This window comes from Taudactylus pleione, unplaced genomic scaffold (assembly GCF_031769625.1).
Source record: "Taudactylus pleione unplaced genomic scaffold, aTauple2 ptg000265l, whole genome shotgun sequence".
Lineage (NCBI taxonomy): Eukaryota > Metazoa > Chordata > Amphibia > Anura > Myobatrachidae > Taudactylus > Taudactylus pleione.
The window spans coordinates 11,702,438-11,726,979 of record NW_028284667.1 but is presented as its reverse complement, the minus strand read 5'-3'; the positions used below and the strand labels follow the sequence as shown (position 1 = coordinate 11,726,979).

At 43.9% G+C, this 24,542-nt stretch overlaps 1 protein-coding gene across 1 annotated transcript in view; it reads right to left on the bottom strand.

Annotated features, from left to right (window-relative positions):
- LOC148514013 (cilia- and flagella-associated protein 47-like) overlaps positions 1-24,542 on the bottom strand; it is a gene marked incomplete at its 3' end in the record, with an annotated part of 651,210 nt that overhangs the window by 175,892 nt on the left and 450,776 nt on the right. The window contains exons 56-57 of the mRNA XM_088481183.1: positions 23,955-24,111; positions 5,989-6,084 (exon numbers count right to left, since the gene is read on the bottom strand). Of these exons, the coding sequence (XP_088337309.1) occupies positions 5,989-6,084; positions 23,955-24,111 (253 nt within the window). The remainder of the gene's footprint in view (positions 1-5,988; positions 6,085-23,954; positions 24,112-24,542) is intronic.

Sequence of the window (24,542 nt, the reverse complement as noted above, 5' to 3'; positions counted from 1 at the left end):
CCAACATCAGCATCATCGCTGCAATATCAGCACACTTGCCACACCATCGGCTCGCATAGCCATTATTAAACCATAGACTGCTTGTCTACGGCAACTGTCTCAACATCGGCACCATCGCTGCAACATCGGCACACTTGCCACACCATCGGCTCTCAAAGCCATTATTAAACCATAGACTGCTTGTCTACGGCAACTGCCTCAACATCGGCACCATCGCTGCAACATCGGCACACTTGCCGCACCATCGGGATCACTGCCGCATCATCGGCACCATTGTTGCACCATAGGCATAATTGCCACACCATTGGCATAATTGCCGCACCATCGGCATCTCTGCTGCACCATCAGCACCATTGCTGCACCATCGACTCCCAAGCTATTGCCCAAAAAACCAAACTGTACTCTCACAACATCTTTACCATTGATATCCTTAAAATCATCAACTATGTCAGTACTAACTGTACATTCTTTACCTGTTGAATTCCCCTGTATTTCCATATGAGCCGCTACTACCTCGAGCATAAGTCCATGTGGCCACCTAAGTACCGGTGAACATATCCCAGTTCTAAGGGAACAACGGGCGGTTGTTATTGGCAGAAGATCTCGCTAGCCAGGTTCTAGGGGTCTCACATGGAGCAGGCAGTGGGAATCGTAACGGTTGCTACAGGGGAGAGGGAGGAAATATGCTGTTATAGGGTGGGGAATATATTGCTACAGGGGGGAGTGAGGAAATGTGTTGTTATAGGGTGCGGAATGTGTTGCTACAGGGGGGAGTGTGTAAATGTGCTGTTATAGGGTGGGGAATGTGTTGCTACAGGGGGGAGTGAGGAAATGTGCTGTTATAGGGTGGGGAATGTGTTGCTACAGGGGGGAGTGAGGAAATGTGCTGTTATAGGGTGGTGAATGTGTTGCTACAGGGGGGAGTGAGGAAATGTGCTGTTATAGGGTGGGGAATGTGTTGCTACAGGGGAGAGTGAGGAAATGTGCTGTTATAGGGTGGGGAATGTGTTGCTACAGGGGAGAGTGAGTCAATGTGCTGTTATAGGGTGGGGAATGTGTTGCTACAGGGGAGAGTGAGGAAATGTGCTGTTATAGGGTGGGGAATGTGTTGCTACAGGGGAGAGTGAGGGAATGTGCCAACAAATACACCAAAAAATTCACCAAAAAATTAATTAGAACCTGGGAAATCTCCTATATGGAATTTTTTTATGAACAAAAGGCTAAATTGGTGCATTGTATATGTTAAATAGTAACCTGTTTGATACTCATGTAATATTGTTAACAGTGTGGAAACAATAAATTAACTACAACATGGCCTGTTTAGCTTTATGTTTGTCCTGATTCTATCTAGGACCTTAACTAACATTCCTTTTTTAAATTCTAATCAAAATTATGGGCCTGATTCAGACCCACTCGCGAGCGGCTGTCTGCTCGCAAGTGGGTCGATGTTATGGACTGAGCATGCGCGCGACGGAGGGAGCTCCGTCGTGCGCATGCGCCAGACGCGACGAGCGAAGGAAAGTCCTTCGCTCGTTGTGTCCGATCAAAGGGGGCGTGCTGTCAATGTTGATTGACAGCACGCCCCCTTTGGTGGGCGTGCCGGGGGCGTGCCTCCCTGACGGGGGCGTTCCCACGGGAACGCCTCCCGTCAGAAGCCGGCCCACTGACATCACTAGTGATGTCAGTGAGAGTGATTTTGGCTCTGATAGAGCCAAAATCACTCCGGAGCTTGCGGTTGAAAACCTCAACCGCAGGCTCCGGCTCGCAAATTCGATGGTCGCGATGGTCTCGACCATCGCGACCATCACAATGCACGCTCGTATAGCCTGTGGGTGGTGACCCACAGCTATACGAGCGTCCAGGAGGACGCTCCATGAAAATGGAGCCCGGCCCTCATTCAGAGCGTGCGCTCTGCTCAGAGCGTACGGCTCTGAATGAGGGCCTATATTTGCTCCCCCTGATACTATTTATTGATCCCCTACTTATTTGGGAGTGGTCTTTACTTTACTTTGATACCTTATGAGTTTGTACTACATGTCCCTATGTTCATACTACATGTTTCTGTACATTATACAGATTTTTACCATTGCTAATGTAGAGATTATAGACATTGTAGAGAGGAAAATATCTTGCAATAATAATAATGCAACTATTGCCCAAATACATTATATATGAATGTTTTTTGTAAATGTCATTGGAGTCAGGTTCTCATTAGCATGTTAATCACTCAGGAAGCCAGAGAATGGGGTTTAGTATAGTAACCTGTCAGCAGGAAAAAGCAATTGCCTGGACAGGATGGGGTAAACATAGCCTTTTGACTATGCTCACATATCGATTATTTGGAGATGTGAAGCATAGCAGGTACCAGGGCCGGATTAAGGGAGGGGGCGACAGGGGCGGTCGTCCCTGGGTCCCCACACACAGAGGGGCCCCCACTAGCAGCGGTGCGCTGTCTGCTCCTGCCGCTAGTGTTCCCCTCCGCTAGTGTAGTGTAGACCGCGCAGTGAGCGCGGCCACACTACACAGTTACATACACACAGCCGCTGGCGGCAGCTGTGTGTATGTTACAGCAGCCAATGACAGACAGACTCATTGGCTGCTGCACAACGGAAGGGAGCCGGCTCTCCCGCCCCCCCCCCCACCCGCAGCTGGTGATGATGGGAGAGACGTCATGATGCTGACGTCTCTCCCAACTGTGCAACAGAAGAGCTGCGAGTCGCGTCAGCAGCGAGGATTTTTTTTTTGTGTGTGTGGAGCGTTACAGGCGTCCCTGTATAGGGGGCAGCTACAAGGGTCACTTTATAGGGGGCCACTTCATGGGGGCACTCTATAGGGGGATGTTTGCTACTGGGGGCAATGCATAGGGGGGCTACTACTGGGACACTGTATAGGTGGGGACTACTACTGGGGGCAGAGCATGGGGGACTGCTACTGGGGCACTGTATGGGGGGGACTACTACTGGGGGCACTGTATAGGGGGGACTACTACTGGAGGGGACTACTACTGGGGGCAGAGAATGGGGGGGACTACTACTGGGGCAATGCTTTTGGGGGAATACTACTGGGGGCACTATATAAAGGACACTGCATAGGGGGGACTACTACTGGGGGCACTGTATAGGGGGGGACTACTAATGGAGGGGACTACTACTGGGGGCAGAGAATGGGGGGGACTACTACTGGGGGCAATGCTTTTGGGGGAATACTACTGGGGGCACTATATAAAGGACACTGCATAGGGGGGATTACTACTGGGGGCACTGTATAGGGTGGACTACTACTGTGGGCAATGCACATGGGGGAACTACTACTGAGGGCAATGCATAGGGGGGACAACTACTGGGGGCACTGTATAGAGGGGACTACTACTGTGGGCATTATATAAGGGGCACTGCATAGGAAAGACCAATACTGGGGGCACTGCATAAGGGGCACTACTACAGGGGGCACTGCATAGGGGGGACTAACACAGGGGGCACTGCATAAGGAGCACTGTATACCCCCTATACCATTACTCAGGACATTACATAAGGGGCACTTCTACAGTGGGCTTTGCAAGAGGGGCATTAAGGTGAATAGAAAGAAAAAAAAATCCTAGGGTGATGAGAAATTATGGTATATAGGGGCCCCCACAAGTTTGTTGCCCAGGGGCCCCCACAGACTTTAATCCGGCCCTGGCAGGTACTATCACTCAGCAGTCTGGTCACCAGGTGTGACTGCAGATAAACAGAGATCAAAGACCAAAACCATATTTTATCTGTCTTTAACAGATACATTTATATTTCTATAATAGCTGGGAGCTTCCAAAAACATAAGAATATACCTAATGTCTTTATGCTGTTCTGATTTAAGTTGGGAGTCTTTAGGTTGTATGGTTTAGGAGAAATGAGGCATATAACCAATCACACATCACAGAACAGTCGTATTTGCATTCATATTATAGCTTAAACAATATAAATTAATGTAAATATACCATATTTCCTGAAGCTGTTACACAGGTAATTTATGCACAGGTATTTGAATTTAGGTTAAACGTTGCATGGGCAGAACTGACATGTTCCTGCATCAATTAACAAGCCAGCCAGTCATCAGAGACTTGGTCTTGACATCCATTATGGGGTGAGGAAATAGTGGATGAAAGGTATGGGAGCCTTTTGTTCTGTGCCTGCCTTTGGGGGATCAATTCTGCATTTTCTTGCTGTATAATCCAGAATAAGCCGAGCGTAATTCTGTATAAGTTTCTACTTTTTATTCTGAAATTGCAACACGTTTATCTGTGTAATCTGTAATCCTTTTTCTTTATATAATTTCTGTAACTTAGCATTGCACTGTCTTTTATAAATAGTGTTCCTTTATTAATCTATTTCATATATGTTCCAGGACCCAGTCTTTCAGGAAGCTATTAGATCGCTAAGGTTATGCTATAACTGTTATTTATTGCTAGAAGCAGGTGAGACCAGCTAGCTGCATGATAGGCTGTGTCGCAGAGCCTGCACAATTGTGATAGAGTGTAATAGGACCTGTGGCCCAATTTACCATGGCTGATGGCAGTAGAAAGGTGTACGTTATAATGGGCAGAGAGTATTGTGAGTATTATATTCAGATTTGGACATGGGGATCAGAGAGATCACAGTTCTGATGCTAGTGTAATACCAGCAAGATGATATAGTCATAGGCTCTGACCAAACTCAGGGATACCTACTAGAGACCCTGACATCTAATGACAATTAGTTACAAAAACGAATAAAGTCAACAATAATCACTTCTAAAACACTCGCTAGCTAGATCATCCAATAGCCAATTGGATAATTAGAACAAAAAGTTAAGAGTAACTTGTTAAAATTAATAAGTTGGACATATTCATTTAATACACAGGTTTACCACAAGTCTCACATTACTATTCAATGCTGCTGGGGAACCATGGCCCTCATTCAGAGCCGTACGCTCTGAGCAGAGCGCACGCTCTGAATGAGGGCCGGGCTCCATTTTCATGGAGCGTCCTCCTGGACGCTCGTATAGCTGTGGGTCACCACCCACAGGCTATACGAGCGTGCTTTTTGATGGCCGCGATGGTCGAGACCATCGCGACCATCAAAATTGCGAGCCGGAGCCTGCGGTTGAGGTTTTCAACCGCAAGCTCCGGAGTGATTTTGGCTCTATCAGAGCCAAAATCACTCCCACTGACATCACTAGTGATGTCAGTTGGCCGGCTTCTGACGGGAGGCGTTCCCGTGGGAACGCCCCCGTCAGGGAGGCACGCCCCCGGCACGCCCACCAAAGGGGGCGTGCTGTCAATCAACATTGACAGCACGCCCCCTTTGATCGGACACAACGAGCGAAGGACTTTCCTTCGCTCGTCGCGTCTGGCGCATGCGCACGACAGAGCTCCCTCCGTCGTGCGCATGCTCAGTCCAGAACATCGACCCACTTGCGAGCGGACAGCCGCTCGCGAGTGGGTCTGAATCAGGCCCCATGTTCCTTATACAATAGCTCTCAGTCTGCTTCTGTTCCCCTCCTTACATCAGCTGCCCTCACTAACATAAGGTTACCCTTTTCCACAAGATCAGCACACTTATTTCTAGAAATAATATCATACTGTGAACATTCTGATTATCTATTTGGCTACATATTCTTCTATCCTACCTGAGAACATCCCAGATGAGTAGTAGATGACAACTAAATACAATAAGATACTCAAACCCATAATCAAACTCACTTAAAAAATTAACCATAATAAATAGAAAAACATTATTATGAATAAAGAATTAGTTGGCCAAATCTAAAAGAAAGACATTAACAAATACATTTAAATTGTTGAACATAACAGAAAATTGGAAAAGAACAATATTTTAACATATAGAAGAAAAAGGACAGATTTTATTTTTCTATGTGAAACAAAAATGAAAGCACACCATATGCACGAAAGGAAGATAAAAAAAGCTATTGTGCTATTTTTTCAACAATGTCATGACTTGAAGACTAAAATACCTTGTGTTTGCTTTAGGGGCAGACAGAAAGCTGACTCTTTATTGATGGAATGGCGCAGAACAGATGCACTAAGCCGATGCATGGTTTGTTCTTGATCTGAAAATGTTACAAAAAAAATGATGGAATATTTTCATATACTTCAATGTCAAATTCAAGGAAATAAATTCACTGATGGTTGAAATGTGATCAAAGGCCTTTTCTAATGAAAGTACTTCACGGATGAATGTTCTTCAAAGTACAGTCTCAAATGCGAGGTGACAGCATCTCCCCTTCCCTTTCTTTTTCTCTTTGCATTTTTAATCATGTTGCTTGTCATGCCTGCAATAATTTCAGGTTTTAACCTGGATATTCTACTAACTATCCTTATCACAAAACTAATCAAATAGCATGAAAAGTATTAAATACACTAAAATAGCACAATATAAAAGAAGCAGAACTTTCACATCACTTTCAAATATTCAGTGATGACATTTTGGCAGTGTTAACAATTGCAAGATCTGTCTACAAAATGGACTGACTTACAGCTTGAATTGGAGTATCGCATTTCTTTACTGCACACAGTTTTTAATATCACCTTTTATATTACATGTTCTCATTTATATAGCTTTTGTATTAGTAAGTACATTATACTCGTATACACAAAAATAATATCAGACATTAGGGTTTTTATTTACAAAGCAGCGGCTTACTTCCCAGCGGGTTGCAGGTGAACATTGAAAACGGCACCCACAGCCAGTGCAAAGCACACCGGACGTTACACTGACTGCAGGTGCCGTTTTAGATTTTCATTTGCAATCCGCTGGGAAGCAGTGGCTTACAAAAGTCACTGCTTTGTAAATAAAGCCCAAATAGTCATTTGGATGCATTGCAGTCATATGTATAACTGTTACGCCGACATGTAATAGTCTGTTTCTGCCTTAAGATAAATTGCCGCTTTAAATCTACTGGCAGCATCTGCAGAATCTTGACACTGTCCGCAGGCTGCTGCATTTGGGCCGTAGTGTGCTTTTCTATTTTGTCAATGTAAAACATATAATTTGTATATATCAGATAGAACAGAGCAGAATAAAACACTTTTATAAGGAAGCACCCACCCCTCTCCCTAATATGTTCATATTGACCATTTTATATATATATATATAAAACAAGGACAGAAACAAAGTAGAAGACTATGGCCAATGCTCTTGTACAGTATACAATGTTGTATTATGTTGTGGTTATTGCATATAGTAAAGGAAGAATGTCCAAGCATCACAGGGGAGATAAAAGCCCGTCTTTCCTAATATGGTATCCAGGGAGCAGACAGCTCAGTCTACAGATTTCAACAGTTACTGTAGCATTACACCCTGTCAGAAAAGTATTGCTGTTAATAGCGTATAATCTAAAGGGTGAAGGTGGTGGAAGAATAATAGTTATAATTGAAAATACCATTTCAGAAAAATGATTAATGACACATTAACCAAAGGATTATTGTCATTATACTAAATGTCATTTGAGTCTTAACATTTATATTTTGGAAGTCTGTAATAAGGTACAAGTGACATTTTAGTGCTTCCAGATATAGCAGACCTTTGTGGTAGCTGATTATGAGGCTCTGGTTTGAGGTGGGCTGTGAAGCTCTGAAGTCAGCCACATCTATAAATGGAGACCAACATGGCAGATGACATTTAGTAAGTGAGGTAGATAACAATATTACAGTACATACAACTAGGCTGAAATGACGTACTGTCTAGGAAATGTAAATCTGGTAATTAAAAAAGATGCAATTGGGGGCATATACAAAGAGCAAATGTCGCAAGATGCATGTGGGTCTATTTACCACTCAAAAAACTTCTCTAATACATCAGATACAACTTTCCATCTCATGAAGGAAAAAAAAAAAATATATATATATTTATATTATATATATGTATATATGAGCAACAAAAAAAGGCACCTATGAGCGACAGTGGTGTATTTGCAAGCTGGGGTCCGTCATCAACATCATTATCACATATTTGCTCCTGGCCTCGACCAACTAAACAATGCAGTTTTCGCAGACATACTGTATGTACGCTCTGCAAGTGTTTGTTTCAGGCTTGCCTACCCTCCTGATTTGGTCGGGATCCTCCCGAATATTGGGTGCCGCTCCCGACTGCCCGGAAAGGTAGGCAAGCCTCCCGGCTGCCGCCTGCCCATCGCACAACCACTAGAAACCCCCACAGTGGGGATGCCCGATGACACGACTCGCGCTGAATCGCATCATCGTGGCTCCGCCCCCTGCTTCTCAATGCCTTTATTTTCGGCATTGTGAAGAGGGGGCGGGGCCACAATGACGCAATCGCACGGTCCCGCCCCCAAAACGCCATCATAGCACCCCATGCCCCCCCGCTGTATGTAGGCATTCAGCTCCCTCCCGGAAGGAGGGAGCTGAATGTCGGCAAGTATGGTTTGTTTGTCCAGGTGCAAATGAATATTAGTGCCAGAATCATGCAAATCTGCATAGGATGGTTTGTATATGAAATTTAAAGTATGCTGTGAAAACTGGCATGATCCTTTCTATTCATCAGCACCAATATATATACATATATCTTCACTCCCATAATTGCTTATACAATGAATGTACTGTATACACAATTGTGAATACAGCTTTCACTTACACTCCTCTCTATCCTCCTACCATAAGGTGATATCCTGTGGTATTATTGAATATAACATGGATTTATTTATCCATTATTTATTTTATTTATAGTAAATTCACTTTATAATACCACCCTCTCATAATGTCATTTTTGGACTGAATATGCCCTGGCTTGGTATGCAGCAGTCTCTCCATAAGTAATGGAATTGTAAAGCTTACAGTGTGGCCATTGAGCACAACAAGGCCTAACCCTGTATAAGCTAGACAACCTACCACATTAAATGAGGGAGAACTTTTTTATTTGACATACTGTAAGAAGGAGAAATATGGACATTATATCCCCCATCTGAGGAAGATTACATTTTTTTTGCACATTTTCAATTTTTGTCTGGAGCTCACCAGAAAATAACTATTAATGGGGCACATTGTTTGAAAGATGAGACTCTCCTCTTTCAAGATAGGGTGTCCCCATGTGTGTGCGGGCCAGTATGGGGGAGATAGGGCTCAATGTGCTTTTCCCAATCTGTGGAAAACAATATTTTTCTGTAACGCTGATCTCTTGTGATCACAGGGGATCCCCAAACAATTAGGACTTTCATCTACGGGAGTAATTGTGGGCGTCAGAGCCGTATCTAGGGCTATGAGCACCCTATGCTGGTCCCGACCCTTTTCCGTGTGACGTCATGACATTGCGCAAAAGGGGGCCGCTGATACTTGAAGCTGCAGCAGTACCCGGAGAATCTTCAAGACGCTCCGGGCAGCTGTAATTATGGCAGGGTGCCTCCCTGTAGCGTCCAATGGATGCTACAGACAGCACTGCCACAGCGGTGATGGCTGCAGGGTACCGCTCCAGGCACTCTCCAGCCAGGAGCAGGGGCCGTGGGGTGGTGGCAGTGCTGCACACAATGCCCTGCGTTCTGTGCACACCCATAGTTATGGCCCTGATGGGTGTGATATCCACCCATATATGAAAAATATCTATTTTCCATAGCGCAGGGTAATATTGTCTGGTGATCAACAAAGTTTCCTGTATCAATATGGTGGTGAGAGGGCACATCATAGATGGTCACTAGACAATAAATACTGATCCAGTGGCATATCTAAAGGGGTTTGAGCAAGGCTCATGCCCTGGGCGGCCTCAGCCCGGCAGCGTGGGGAGGGGGGGGGGGCGCCGCACAGTAGCATACACTGCTGCCAGTTAGTACACTCGTACTACCCAGTGGCAGTGTGTTTGTTTTGGCAGTCAACAAGAGCCAGACAGACTGCTGCACCCACTGCCAGAGCCGGGCTGGAGCTCACTCATGAGCTCCATCTTCCGGCTCCCATAGTGGGTGATGTTATGACGTCTCTCCCATGGTGCAGAGCGGGCCGGCCCAGGAGGACGGAGGAGTGGATGGCGGCAGGCACAGGAGCTGGAATTCAGGTAAGTTTGGGGGTTTTTTTTGCGTGTCTTTGTCCTTATATATGCACTGACACGCTGGGGGGAGGGCACTTCATAGGAGGGACTACTACAGGGAGCACTATATAAGGGCCACTACTGGGGGCACTGCATAGGGGAGACTACTATTGAGGGCACTATATAAGGGGCACTGCATAGGGGGGACCACTACTGGGGGCAATGCATAGCGGGGACTACTACTGGGAGCCCAATATAAAGGGCACTACTGGGGGCACTGCATAGCGGGGACTACTACTGGAGGCACAATATAAAAGGCACTACTGGGGGCACTGCATTGGGTGCCCAGAGCCGTCCACCATCGTGACCTTCGACCACCAATGGTCGTGATGGTGATCCTAGCACTGCGACCCCTGTTGCAGTGCTGAGATCGCAAATGCAGCAGGGGGTGTCATACACCTCCTGCTGCATTTGCATTATTGCAAGGACGCAATTGGAAAGCTGCCTGTGTGCAACTTTGCAATTGCGTTTCATGCTGAATCAGGGCCTTAGTTTCCAGGGATTGGATGCTGCAATCAGCTGGTCTGGGAGAAGAACAGTGGTGGAGGTGAGTCAGATGACTGAGTACAACATGGCTGCGTCCATACTTCGTTTTGGAGGGAACTCTGGGTCTGATTCAGCAGCGATTGCAACAGCGATTACGCACGCAATCGGACGATTGTTGCGTTCTGCGCATGCATTGCTGTGCGCGTGCGCAAACACGCCTCTGGCTACAGGATTGCGATCACAGTGGATACACAGAGCCATCGCAGAGTGATTGACAGGAAGTACCGTTTGGGAGTGGTGATGTGGGGGTGGTCGGCGAAACGCAGGCATGCCACTGCATTTAAATGCCATTGCAGTGGCGTGCATAAATTAAGCACTGTGATGCCATACGCAGCTTGGGCTTGCACTGCTTGCAATGAGGTTAGCAATTTCTGAGTACGGTCTGACCTTGTGCAAGTGTGCGTGAGGCAAATCAGAATATCCTGATCCACAAGACTAGACTGCACACTAAGGGCCTAAATACGGATTGCTCTTGCGATCACAGCTGCTATTATGCACGCAGTCTCACTGCGAAAATATGCTAATGATTGCAATCGCAATGCCGTCGCAGCCTAACATAAGGACGCCCACTTTACCTTACACACATCCGTAATACTTTGCAGGTCTGCAAAACCATCGGTAACATCAAATACAATCAGAGCCTCACACAAACTTGCACAAGGTCAGACCTTACTCAGAAATTGCTAACCTCATCACACAGTGAAAGCCGAAGCTGTGTATGGCACCGCAGTGGCTAATTTATGCACGCCCCTGTAACGACATTCAAATGCACTGGCACGCGTGCATTTCGCCAACCCCACCCCGTCATCACCCCCAAAACGGTCACTTCCTGTCAATTACTCTGCGGTGAGTCTGCATAGTCACTGTGAACGCAGTCTGTGAACGAAGTCTTCGCGCACATGCACTGCAATACATATATACACAAGCACAGAATGCAGCAATCGGCCGATTGTATGCATAATTGCAGATGCAATTGCTAATGATTAGGTTCTAAATCCACAGCCACGCTGTGCTCGCTGGATAACATGCAAGCTAGAGTGGCGCTTGTGATATTCAGATGGAGATCCGCAGCGCCAGAGCCAGTAGGTAAATTGTAAATTATATCAAAGAGCTATTTGATATACTTTACAATTTACCTACTGGCTCTGGCATTGCGGATCTCCATCTGAATATTACAAGAGCCACCTCTGCAGGGCGGCTACCTATCTGTCTCACACACATGACGTCAGCGGCGAGGGCCTCAGGATCAGTCAGTCCCTGGTATGTACAGCTGAAGAAACCACCTCTGCACATACTTGCAACCACTCCACATCTCCCATACTAATGATTTTAAAAAAAGTACTTTGGTTACAAAGCGACCCATCAAGCCAGTGGCCCTTCTGGAAACTTCCCGGTGAATTGGCCACTGATAGCAGGCATGTCATGGGTACAATCATCGAAGCAAGGGGAGGGTTACAGTGCATCAAATCAACACAATTTTCAAAAAAAAATTCTAATTTCAATGAAATTTGGTATATAAAATCCTGCCATGGGTGTAAAGAAAAACCCCAGATCTTAGACTGATAGACACACTGGTTTTGATGTTATACAACTTTACAAATGCAATTTTTTTTCTTAAAAATAGCTTTTAATAGTTTTTTAAATGGCTTTTGCAGCTCACCTAATTGATCTAGATAGTTGGACAAGGTCTCATTGTAAACCTCATTTTATGGGCTTTCATTTGATATGTAACACAGCAGTATGTTTAAATAAAAATAAAAACGTAAAAAAATTTAAATCAAAATTTTGATTTTCTCAAAAAGCCATATTTTTTTATTTATTTAAAAACTCAAAAAGTGTTCATACTGTTATTAATAATTCCCCAAAGTTTTATTTTGGGATCATAATGGGAAGAAAAATTTCAGCTTTAAAGGCAAATAACTTGAAACAGTGGCCCTGATTCAGAGCCGGACGCTCTGACAGAATGCTCGCTCTGAATCAGGGCCATCCCCTGCTCCTTTTTGGAGTGGCCTCCAGGCCGCTCACATAGCTGTGGGTGACCACCCACAGCTATAGCGAGCAGCCAAAATGATGGTCGCGATGGTCAAGACCATCGCGACCATCGGGCTTGCGACGAGACCCTGCGGTAGGGTCTCACTGCCGCCAGCCCAGGAGTGCTTTTGGCTTTATCAGAGCCAAAAGCACTCCCACTGGCATCACTAGTGATGTCAGTGGGGCCGGACCCAGACGGTAGGCGTTCCCATGGGAACGCCTCCGTCTGGGCAGCCACGCCCCCGGCACGCCCACCAAAGGGGGCGTGCTGTCAATCACCATCGATAGCACGCCCCCTTTGGTGCGAGACCCTTAACGACGGCTTGGCCGTCTTTATTCGGGTCTCGCGCATGCGCACTTGGGCACCATCGACCTACTTGCGAGCGCTCAGCGCTCGCGAGCGGGTCTGAATCAGGCCCAGTGTACATATCAGCCTAAGATTTTTAATTTATTTTCACACCCAAGGAATCAATTAATATACCAAACTTCATTACAATCTGAAATGGTCAGGTTGAAACCCTGTGTTGATTTGGTTTGGAATGACTCGGGAGGAGGACGAAGGATAAAGGAGGAGGAGAGTTGGTGGCAGGGAATGGAAAAGCTGACAACAGGTGAGGGCTTTCTTCTGACTGAACTTCCTCTGCTCCATCTTCCTTCCTATGAGAAGGGGCCACAGGGCATGCAACTCTCGTGCCCTACCCTGCCGTCTGCCCCTGAATTCCGTTCTGAAGCTGCCAGCCTGCCGCACGGCCAATCACATTGACTGACACTGACAGGGGGCCCGCAGTGCGTCGTTGATCCTGACAGCAAACTGCTTTGTATTCACAGGCAGACTGCATGTTGACACTACAACCATGTTGACAATATAAATGTCAACATGATGAATGTCAATAAAATATACCCTTCTCTGGCAATACTTCTTTTTTCAAATTTAAAAGGACTACCCAGGACTTCCCATCGATGATTAGCTACAGTAAATGTATTTGTTTTGTTTATTTTGAACACAAGCGTACAGTGTATTTTACTGTAGAGATTGTATTTTTATAATAATTCCATCATTTGTAACTTTTAACACTACTCAAACAAACGTTTACCAAAGTGCAACAACATGGACAATTGCAAACTGCATTGTATGCCTTATGTAATTTGCCTGGCTATTGATGCTGTATTATTATTATTATCAAAGTCTGAGGATTGTGAATAAGAAGATTAAAATACTGCCAACTGGGAACTGTTCAGCAAGTACAACAACAACAAAAATATAAAAGTGCATACATAATTTAAATGTATGCTATGATAAATAATAAAATAATTAATATTTTCCCATGCATATCATGAAGTTTGCCTGAGTATCTTACATATGAAAACTCTCACGAGGACACAAACATCTCCAACAGGAATGAAACTAACCATAGCTGCCTCAGGGTTCCACAGCTGCTATTTTACACTTTAAACTATAGCATTTGTTAGTTGTAAAATATAAAGAAACTGTAATCTTTCTCTCTGTCGCTATCTCTAACACATTCACAGAAAAGTAAAAAGTTGCTAAAAACAAAACCACTTCTATATGACCTCTAATTTTAATCAAGAATTGTTATACTCGAAGGTAGTTGCACCCATACTGCCTGTCACTTATTTATGCCCAAGCAGGCATGCTTTTCATTCTTTATGTAGAGAGAATAGTGTCTTAGCAGATGTTATTCCAAAAATCTATTAGTGGAAAGTGAGAGTGAGAGCTTGGTAACACAAGCCTTAGGACTTCCCGCTGGAAAAATTAGTTCAGGGTAGTTTGGCACATTTTTGCTGGGAGCTAAGCAGAAATTAAATTCAATTAAATTGTGTGGGTGAAAAGTTCATGCTGTGTTTTAAACCCTATTATTTTTGCCATCTTTACAAAAAAAAGAACAACAATTATAAAAAAATAATATATTTATATATAATCAAGAAATACAGTACGCAACAATTTGACATTGTTGGGAAGCCCAATATCTTTAGAAAAAACAATATCATGTTATTTTTATATCACAGAATTATATGAATAGGTACCGTGTGCTAGAATATTATGCATTAAGTTAGTAAGAAAAATGTATATTTAAATTAATATAAAAATGTATATATGTGATGCATAATTGACATTTTGCATTAATGTTTAAATAATATATATGTAATCATTGTATTCTGATTATAGAATTGACCAATTATACATTAATTACCTCCTGTACTATAGATTGTGTTCGTAGCCCCCACATTGGAACTAGGGAATGTGCAAACTATCTTAGTCAGAGGTGCATGCACTCATTGATAGCATCAGCTATGATCCTATGGTATTTTTATATTAAAGTTGTATGTTAAACAGATTATTAGGTTTTGGTAGGTTATCTGTATAATGGTAAAATGTAGCCTACGCATGCTTCGCCCCTATGCCCCCATTCAGCTATATTTAGCCCTTGTTGCCAGAGCAATGGTTGTGTGAATTGAATGACATTTGGTCTGAACTTTGACCCCTCACACCAGTGTCAGCCAGGGCTGGCTCTTGGGCAGTTCTGTGACTGCACAGTTGGCATGATGCATCCATTGCCGGGACACTAATGTGATCTAGATATTGCCAGGCCAGCCGCACCACTAGTTATTATTTCGGGCATGAGCGGCGCAGGGCTTATTGGGGTGGATCAGACACGACCAGGGCCATTACTTATGGCAACGTGGCATCATAGGTCACACAGCCATACACCATCCCGCCCACACAGTGCTCAGGAGGCTGCAGTCGCTAATGGTGCCAGTGCAACCCACGGCTGAGGGCAGGCCAGGGAGGTACTGGGAGCTCTTACAGGTTAGGTAATTCATCTGTGTGGGGCTGGGGCAAGTAATGTGTTTTACTCCCATGGGGAACAATGTTAATTATGATTGTTTCTGTGGGGACCAATGTGTATTATTTTATTTTCTTTTGGGGACAATGTGATTCTTTTTTTTTCTGTGAGATACAATGTTTTTTATTTTATTTCTGCGGGGGACAATATGTTTGTTTCTGTGGAGATCAATGTGTATTATTTTTTTCCTATGGGGGATAATTTGTGTTATTTTTTCCTGTGCAGCACAATGTGTTTTGATAATTTTTTTCCTGTGGGGGACAATGTGTATTATTTTTTTCCTTTGGGGGACAATGTTTTTTTGTTTTTTTTTCTGTGGGGACCAATGTGTTTTATTTTTTTCCTATGGGGCAAAAGGTGTATGTTTTGGGGGCTTTTTTGTGGGGGACAATGTGTTTTTTTTTCCTGTGGGGGATAATGTGTGTTTTTTTTCTTGTGGGGGACAATGTGTGTTTTTTTTCTTCTGGCGAACAATGTGTGTTTTTTTTCCTGTGGGGGACAATGTGTGCATTTTTTTTATCATTGGACCACAATGTGTGTGCTTTTTTATAATAATATTAAAAATAATAATACAATTATTAATGATGGATATAGTTGGATGGGGGGGGCACTTCAAAATGTATTGCACATGGTGCTAGTAGACCTGGGGTCAGCTATGTAACTTCCAGAGAGTTCAAGTATAACACAGATCTATAGTCTCCAAATACTTATTTTATTTTTCATACGTACTCATCACATACTGTATTATCTCATGATGAAAACAAAGGCAGTCCTGAGAATCACCCAATAACAACATCACACCATTATCATAACCAAAAATGGGTAGATCATAGCGTGACAAGCTATGGGTAGCAGCACACAACCCATCCCCAATATGGCCACAATGGTAGCGCGATGCATTGCCATGTCCAATTTTCAGGCACGCGTCAAAGACGCACACACGAGTACGTCTTCTCAAATGTTGGCCGGTATGTTATTTCTTTGAATATATTGTATTACTTGTATGATTTATTATAATTTCACTGTACTGCGCTATGGGCACTTTGTGGTGCCATAGAAACAAATGACAATAATAATAACATTGATACATTCACATTTATACTATTGATTGAACTGTTTCAAACTGGATAACTGACAGACATACTGTGCCTGATTCAGACTCAGATGCAGCGGCGATGTTGGATGCAGTGGAGCGATGTTTATCAGATGCGCATGCGTCCCAATTTTGTACCTACAAGTCACAGTACAAATTTGAATGCATAGTAGTAGAAAAGTAAGGGGAGTTCCTAAACGGTGACTGGGAGGTAACATGGGGTGGGTAAAAAGATGCACGGAAATGTTGTCTTAAGGGAGTGTCTCAGGCATTTAGCTGAAAGCGGTTGAGTACAAAGACACTGAACCACTCACATAGAAAGCAACACTCATATTGGGGAAACTGCACCTGCCATAGAACAGGTGCTTGTGTTGATGGTGAACTGACGCAAAAAGTTGCACCAGGTGGTAATGCTGCATCTATAGAAACTGCGGGTTGAGCGTCACAGTACTTGCACATTCAGACACACAGATTTACACTACAAAAAGGCTTTTCAGTGGCATTAGCATAAAGACGCATCCAAGTCTGAGTCAGGCTCATTGTTTTTTGCGCATGATGTCTCAAATATTGATTAGCCTTTAGAGTATAGATTTATTTTTGAAAGCTGCCTAATTGCTAATGTATTTACTTATGTACTGTATGTGTATTATGTCACTTTTGAAATGTTATGTCTTCATTGATTCACACTGTGGAATGTTAAGTTCATGATAAGGTTCTGATGTATGTAAAATACTTAATAAGCTTTCCACTGGAACTCATTAGATTCTGACTGAATAGAAATTCAGGATTTGCACTGATGTATGCCTACAGGAAAGGCTGGGAGTGGAAAGGAGCAGACAATAGGCAAATCACTAAACCATTACTTTCTTGCCCCAGTCAATAGAAGAGCACCCAAAAAAAAAAAATAGAAATTGTGCACCACACAATTAATATGTTAATATGTGCAAATCATGCCACATTAAATGATCAAAAAATATAGCTATAATGATATGCTAAGTGCAGGGCTGTAACTAGGGTGCTGCAACATGTGCCATAGAACAAGGCAGTGACACCTGGATAACAGTGGTACAAAAGGATCAGTACCCCTTAATCATCGTACGGGACAAATCAGATTTGTCATGCCCCTTCCCATGAGGCCACACCTTGTTTTGGGCGTACATCTTAAGATGGGGGAGGGGCAATGCTCTTTCTGGCCCATGGCACCAAAAAGTCTAGTTACGGCTCTGGCTAAGTGCTGTATTGGTACAATGAAAATATGAATAGCACGGTGAAAAAAGGAATAGCCTTATTGCAGAACAAATATCTTGTACACTGAAGTGCCAAAAGTGATGAGATGTCTAGTATCGAGTAGGACCCCCTCTAGCCTGGCAAAGTGCAACAAATCGACATGGCATCGATTCCACAATTGGACAGAAGACCTCGTGAGAGTTCTCTGATATTTGTAGATGCAGGATTTTGGGTGCGAATGGACCTCTCCACCACATCCCTTAAAAGCTTCATTGGGTTCAAGTCAGGCAAAGGTGGTGGCCACACCATTCATCAGAAATCTCCAAAATGCTCCTCAAATGAATTCTGGACAACTTGGAACTAATGACATGGTGCTTCATCCTGCTGGAAGATTCCATTGTTGTGGGGGTACATAAAGTCCATGTAGTACAGGTTGAGTCTCCCATATCCAAATATTCCGAAATACGGAATAATTTTGGCATGACTGAGATAATGAAACCTTTGATTTTTGATGGTTCAATGTACACAAACTTTATCTAAGGCACAAATTATTAAAAATATTGTATAAAATTACCTTCAGGCTGTGTGTATAAGGTGTATATTAAACATAAATTAATTTAATTTCTGTACATAAACTTTGCTTGAGCCACAAAATTATTGAAAATATTGTATACAATTATCTGCAGGATGTGTGTATAAGGTGTATATAACACATAAATGCATTGTGGGCCTCATTCAGAGGCGGTCGGAGGATGCAAGCGGTCGCTCAGAAACTGGGCGGCCGCTTGCATCCTGACCGCCCGCCTCTGTTGCGGTCGTTAGGCTGTGGGTTAACACCCACAGCTCTAATGACCGCTCCGGTGATGGTCGTGATGGTCAGAGACCATCGCGACCGTCGGAGCTTACGACGAGACCCTAGGGTAGGGTCTCCCTTGTCGTAAGCCCCGGAGAGCTTCTGGCTCTGTCTGAGCCGGAAGCTCTCCACTGACATCACTAGTGATGTCAGTGGGGCCTCATCCAAACGGTAGGCGTTCCCATGGGAACGCCTCCGTTTGGGCTGCCACCCCCCTGGCCCGCCTTCCAAACAGGGCGAGCTGTCAATCGACAGCTCGCCCCCTTTGGATCGAGACCTGCTACGACCGGCGCTGTCGGTCGCAGCGGGTCTCACGCATGCGCACGACAGCACCGGCGCCATCGTGCGCATGCTCTGTGGGGGGCCATCGACCCGGTCCGAGTGCATCGGCACTAACGACCGGGTCTGAATGACCCCCAGTGTGTGTATATTTGGGCACCATTCCCAAGATATCTCATTATGATATGCAAATATTCCAAAATACGGAATATTCCATTATCCAAAATACCCCTGGTCCCAAGCATTTTGGATATGGGAGACTCAACCTGTACTGCAAATAGTCATCAAGCAATGCAACACATTAGTTATCGGTCAATAAAATATTTAGGTGGTCAGCGGACCAAACCCATGTCACGTGAACACACACCTCACCATTATGGAACCAGCACCAGCCTGCACGGTGCCTTTTTCACAACTGGTCCATGGCCTCATGAGAATTGTGCCACACCTGATCCCTACCATCAGCCCGAAAAAACTGAAACCATGACTCATCGGATAATGCCAGTGCTCCAGGATCCAATTAGCATTGTCACAAGTCCAGGTGAGGCTCTGTGTCCGGTGTTAACAGGGGAAAGTGAGGTTTTTGCTCCAACATTCCATGGAAGCTAAAGAACACTGAAATGACCTACTGGATAAGTGTCTGGTACCTCCTGTATTGAATGTGGATGTGATTTGATCCAGTGTTGCTAGTCTGTTACCACTGATAATTCTGGCCAGATGCCACTGGTCACAATCATTAAGCACCCATGGTTGTCCACTGCACTGTCCACGGTGGGTGGTAATGCTTTCCATGAGGTATTACAGGCACACACATGACACCATAGATCAAAGAATATTGAATGGCACAACTTCATAAATGGAATGTCCCATCCATCAGGCACCCACTATCATGCCCGAACGAACTCCGATAATTCACGTCGCCTTGCACTGAGCAGCCTAACTGGTGTTCAAACTGACTCACGAGATGTCAGGTCACAACTGATGCAGGTCTGGGCAATTCCAAGATGTCACAGGGCCTGATTCAGAGCCGGACGCTCTGACCAGAGCGCTCGCTCTGAATCAGGGCCGTCCTAGTTAAATTTGGAGTGGCCTTTTGGACGCTCGCATAGCTGTGGGTTACCACCCACAGGTTATGCGAGCGTCCATGATGATGGTCGCGATGGTCCAGACCATCGCGACCATCGGGCTTGTGACGAGACCCTGCGGTAGGGTCTCGCTGCCGCAAGCCCTGGAGTGATTTTGGCTAGTGATGTCAGTGGGGCCGGACCCAGACAATAGGCGTTCCCATGGGAACGCCTCCGTCTGGGCAGCCACGCCCCGGCACGCCCACCAAAGGGGGCATGCTGTCACTCACCATCGACAGCACGCCCCCTTTGTAGCGAGACCCCAAGCGACGGCTTCTCCGTCGCTCGCCGGGTCTCGCGCATGCGCACGACGGAGCAGCCTCCATCGTGCGCATGCGCATTTGGGTAACATCGACCCGCTTGCGAGCATCCTGCGCTCGCGAGCGGGTCTGAATGAGACCCACAGTACGGTGATGCCATCGATCATTACCTTTACATACTGCTATCCCATGACTTTTGGCACTTCAGTGTTTATGCACAGCTACTATCATACAATCACCAGCTGGTGGTCTGAATGGTCAGCTTAAGCTCCGCTCCATTCAAGACACTGTCTGTAAGGGACTGTGACTATGGCTGTACAACCATACTACTACACAATAAGCCAAACTCCTGGTTAAGTCCTGAGCTGTCTAGTACATCTGGTGAATCCACTGGTGTATACTATTTACTCTGCTTATAAGCTATAACTGCCAAATACTACACACATATTAACATTTTGTGAAGAGCTGTATGTTAGTTTAGATTTGTTGATAGCCTTATACAGTATATAAACAGAATATTTTATATTGAACATGATAAAATACAGGCCCCCAATGTAGGGTCAGAGCAGAGCAGCAGACAAGGAAGTTCTGTCTGGCCACTGCACTCAAAATAGATCGTAGGGTTGAAAGTCTGTTTAGAGTAAGACCAGTAAGCAGACTATTGCAATAATCAAAGCACGAGATAATGTGTGCATGAATTAAAGTTTTTGCAGTGTCTTGTATGAGATATATGTGTATTTTGAATATGTTTCTTAGATGTATGTGACAGGTTTTGGATAGATATTGAATGTGGAGAGCACATTACATTCTGAGAGGATAACACCAAGGCAGCAAGCTTCAGTAGTAGGGTCTATTGTCATGTTGTCAGCAGAAATACTGTAGGTTAGTAACTTCTGTTGGATGGAGGGAATATTATAAATTCTGTTTTTGAAAGATTTGTTCTGAGATCTTGCAACCTCAAACTCATTACCCATCATAAACTGTTCAACACTTCCATGACATTCCAGCCATTTAGGTCAATAGTGCCACCATATAGCCTTATTTGGCATCATGTAGCCTCATATGCCACTATATAGTTTCATATGCTCACATACTGGGGTGGAGAGAAGGGGGGGAGCGGGTACTAATTACCTGGGCTCAGGCTCATTGAAGGGGCCTGGTGGGGGCCCAGTCCGATGCCCCCTCCCTCTTAGCTGTCAGCAGCCTAGCACAAGCTGCTGTGTGGATTTGCGCAGCGCCACAAATAGGATTTTTAAGGGGGCGTGGCCATGTCTCTTGCAATTTACGCCACTCCCCCTGATAGTAATGGGCCTGGGCTGGCTCTCTACGGCCCTGCTCAAATATATATCACTATATGCTATAGACTGGAGCTATAGCATAATGATATATAACTTACTTTATCGTTCTGATTGGTTCTGTTGTGAAAGTTTGTATTTCCTACTGAACTTCCTGCCGATTGGCTGTAGGTAAAGAGTACCATTGTGCAACCAATGAAAGCACTGCTATAACTTGTCAGTCCTAGCAAAATGTAAACTAGCTAAGATATGGGACTGCACATATTCACCAATGTATATCATAAATTAAATATACAGTCAGGTGCATAAATATTGGGACATTGACAGAATTTTCATATTTTGGCCTCTATTCACCACCACAATGGCTTTGAAATTAAACAAACAAGATGTGCTTTAACTGCAGACTTTAAGATTTAATACAGATAATTACATCCAAATCAGGTGAACGGTGTAGGAATTACAACGGTTTCTTTATGTGCCTCCCACTTTTTAAGGGGCCAAAAGTAATGGGACTATCAACTCAAAAGCTGTGTGGGCTATTCCCTCGTTATTTCATTATCAATTAAGCAGGTAAAAGGTCTGGAGTTGATTCTAGGTGTGACATTTGCATTTGGAGTCAGTTGCTGTCGACTCTCAATATGAGATCCAAAGAGCTGTCACTATCAGTGAAGCAAGCCATCATTAGGCTGAAAAATCAAAACAAACCCATCAGAGAGATAGCAAAAACATTAGGTGTGGCCAAATCAACTGTTTGGAATATTCTTAAAAAGAAAGAATGCACCGGAGAGCTCAGCAACACCAAAAGACCCGGAAAACCACGGAAAACAACTGTGGTGGATGACAGAAGAATTATTTCCCTGGGGAAGAAAAACCCCTTCACAACAATTGGCCAAATCAAGAACACTCTCCAGGAGGTAGGTGTATATGTGTCAAAGTCAACAATCAAGAGAAGACTTCACAAGAGTGAATATAGAGGGTTCACCACAAGATGTAAACCATTGGTGAGCCACAAAAACAGGAAGACCAGATTAGAGTTTGCCAAACAACATCTAAAAATGCCATTACAGTTCTGGAACAACATGCTATGGACAGATGAGACAAAGATCAACTTGTACCAGAGTGATGGGAAGAGAAGAGTATGGAGAAGGAAAGGAACTGCTCATGATCCAAAACATACCACCTCATCAGTGAAGCATGGTGGTGGTAATGTCATGGCGTGGGCATGTATGGCTGCCAATGGAACTGGTTCCCTTGTATTTATTGATGATGTGACTGCTGACAAAAGCAGCAGAATGAATTCTGAAGTGTTTCGGGCAATATTATATGCTCATATTCAGTCAAATGCTTCAGAACTCATTGGACGGTGCTTCACAGTGCAGATGGACAATGACCCGAAGCATACTGCAAAAGCAACCAAAGAGTTTTTTAAGGATAAAAAGTGGAATGTTATGCAATGGTCAAGTCAATCCCCTGACCTGAATCCGATTGAGCATGCATTTCACTTGATGAAGACAAAACTGAAGGGAAAATGCCCCAAGAACAAGCAGGAACTGAAGACATTTGCAGTAGAGGCCTGGCAGAGCATCACCAGGGAAGAAACCAGGCATCTGGTGATGTCTATGCGTTCCAGACTTCAGGCTGTAATTGCCTGCAAAGGATTTGCAACAAAGTATTAAAAAGTGAAAGTTACATTTAGGATTGTTTAGTTTGTCCCATTACATTTGGCCCCTTAAAAAGTGGGAGGCACATATAGAAACCGTTGTAATTCCTACACCGTTCACTTGATTTGCATGTAATTACCCTCAAATTAAATCTGACAGTTAAAGCACATCTTGTTTGTTTAATTTCAAAGCCATTGTGGTGGTGATTAGAGGACAAAATATAAAAATTCTGTCAATGTCCCAATATTTATGCACCTGACTGTAAATCAATACATTATACAGACTACCTATAAATCAGTTTATTACACATAGGACTCATATTTGGCGATGAGTGAAAAGAAAATACAATTATGGGAACTAATAAATGTGCAGCTGCTTATTTTAGCTGCCAAATGATAATGTCCTTTAACCTCATGGAACTCAAATTGCTGTGAAGATAAATTTTTTGCACTACTTCTTGGGTATTAATTTTCATTATGATTTTCAGACAGTGGATGTATTGAGATATTCATCATTATTAAACAGTGAAGCATGTTTATTTTCACTATCTCATAATTATACTTCTAACCTTTTGCTACATGTACTGTATCTAATTCAATTAATCTACTGCAGTTTTAAAAGAATTGTTAAGCTGCTATTAGGAAAATACTTTACCGGTTAGAATAACATCAACGAGAACATTTTCATTTGTGGGATTCTTAAAGGTGATACTGATAGAGACAAGGCTTCCAACACTGGCACTTATGCTTGTTGGTTCCATAGGTTGGGGAATGAGGCCTACTCCAGATACATGGAATGTCCATTCTTCAAGCTGTTCAAAACATAAAGGATTTTCAATATGTAAATATATACACACTTGAATGTAGAGCAGCAATGACAACAACAAACTATGACATCAGAACATTTTATATACAGGTATTTATATAGCGCACACTTATTACACAGCACTTCACAGAGGAAATGTAGCAATTTGTATCAGTCCCTGAACCAGTAGCGCTTGCACTTATCACATGTACACACTAGGGTTAATTAACCTACTATTATGTTTTGGGATTGTGGGAGGAAGCCAGAGTATCTGAAGAGGAGAACATACAAACCCCACACATATTGGAAACTACATTATTGCTGTGAGGAAGAATTGCTACAATGGTGGTGCTCACTAATAGAACAAAAGTGGAACACCCTGTGCTCTTTGAAAAATATCTAATCTCAATCTGCCAATGTCAATAAAGCCCACACTCT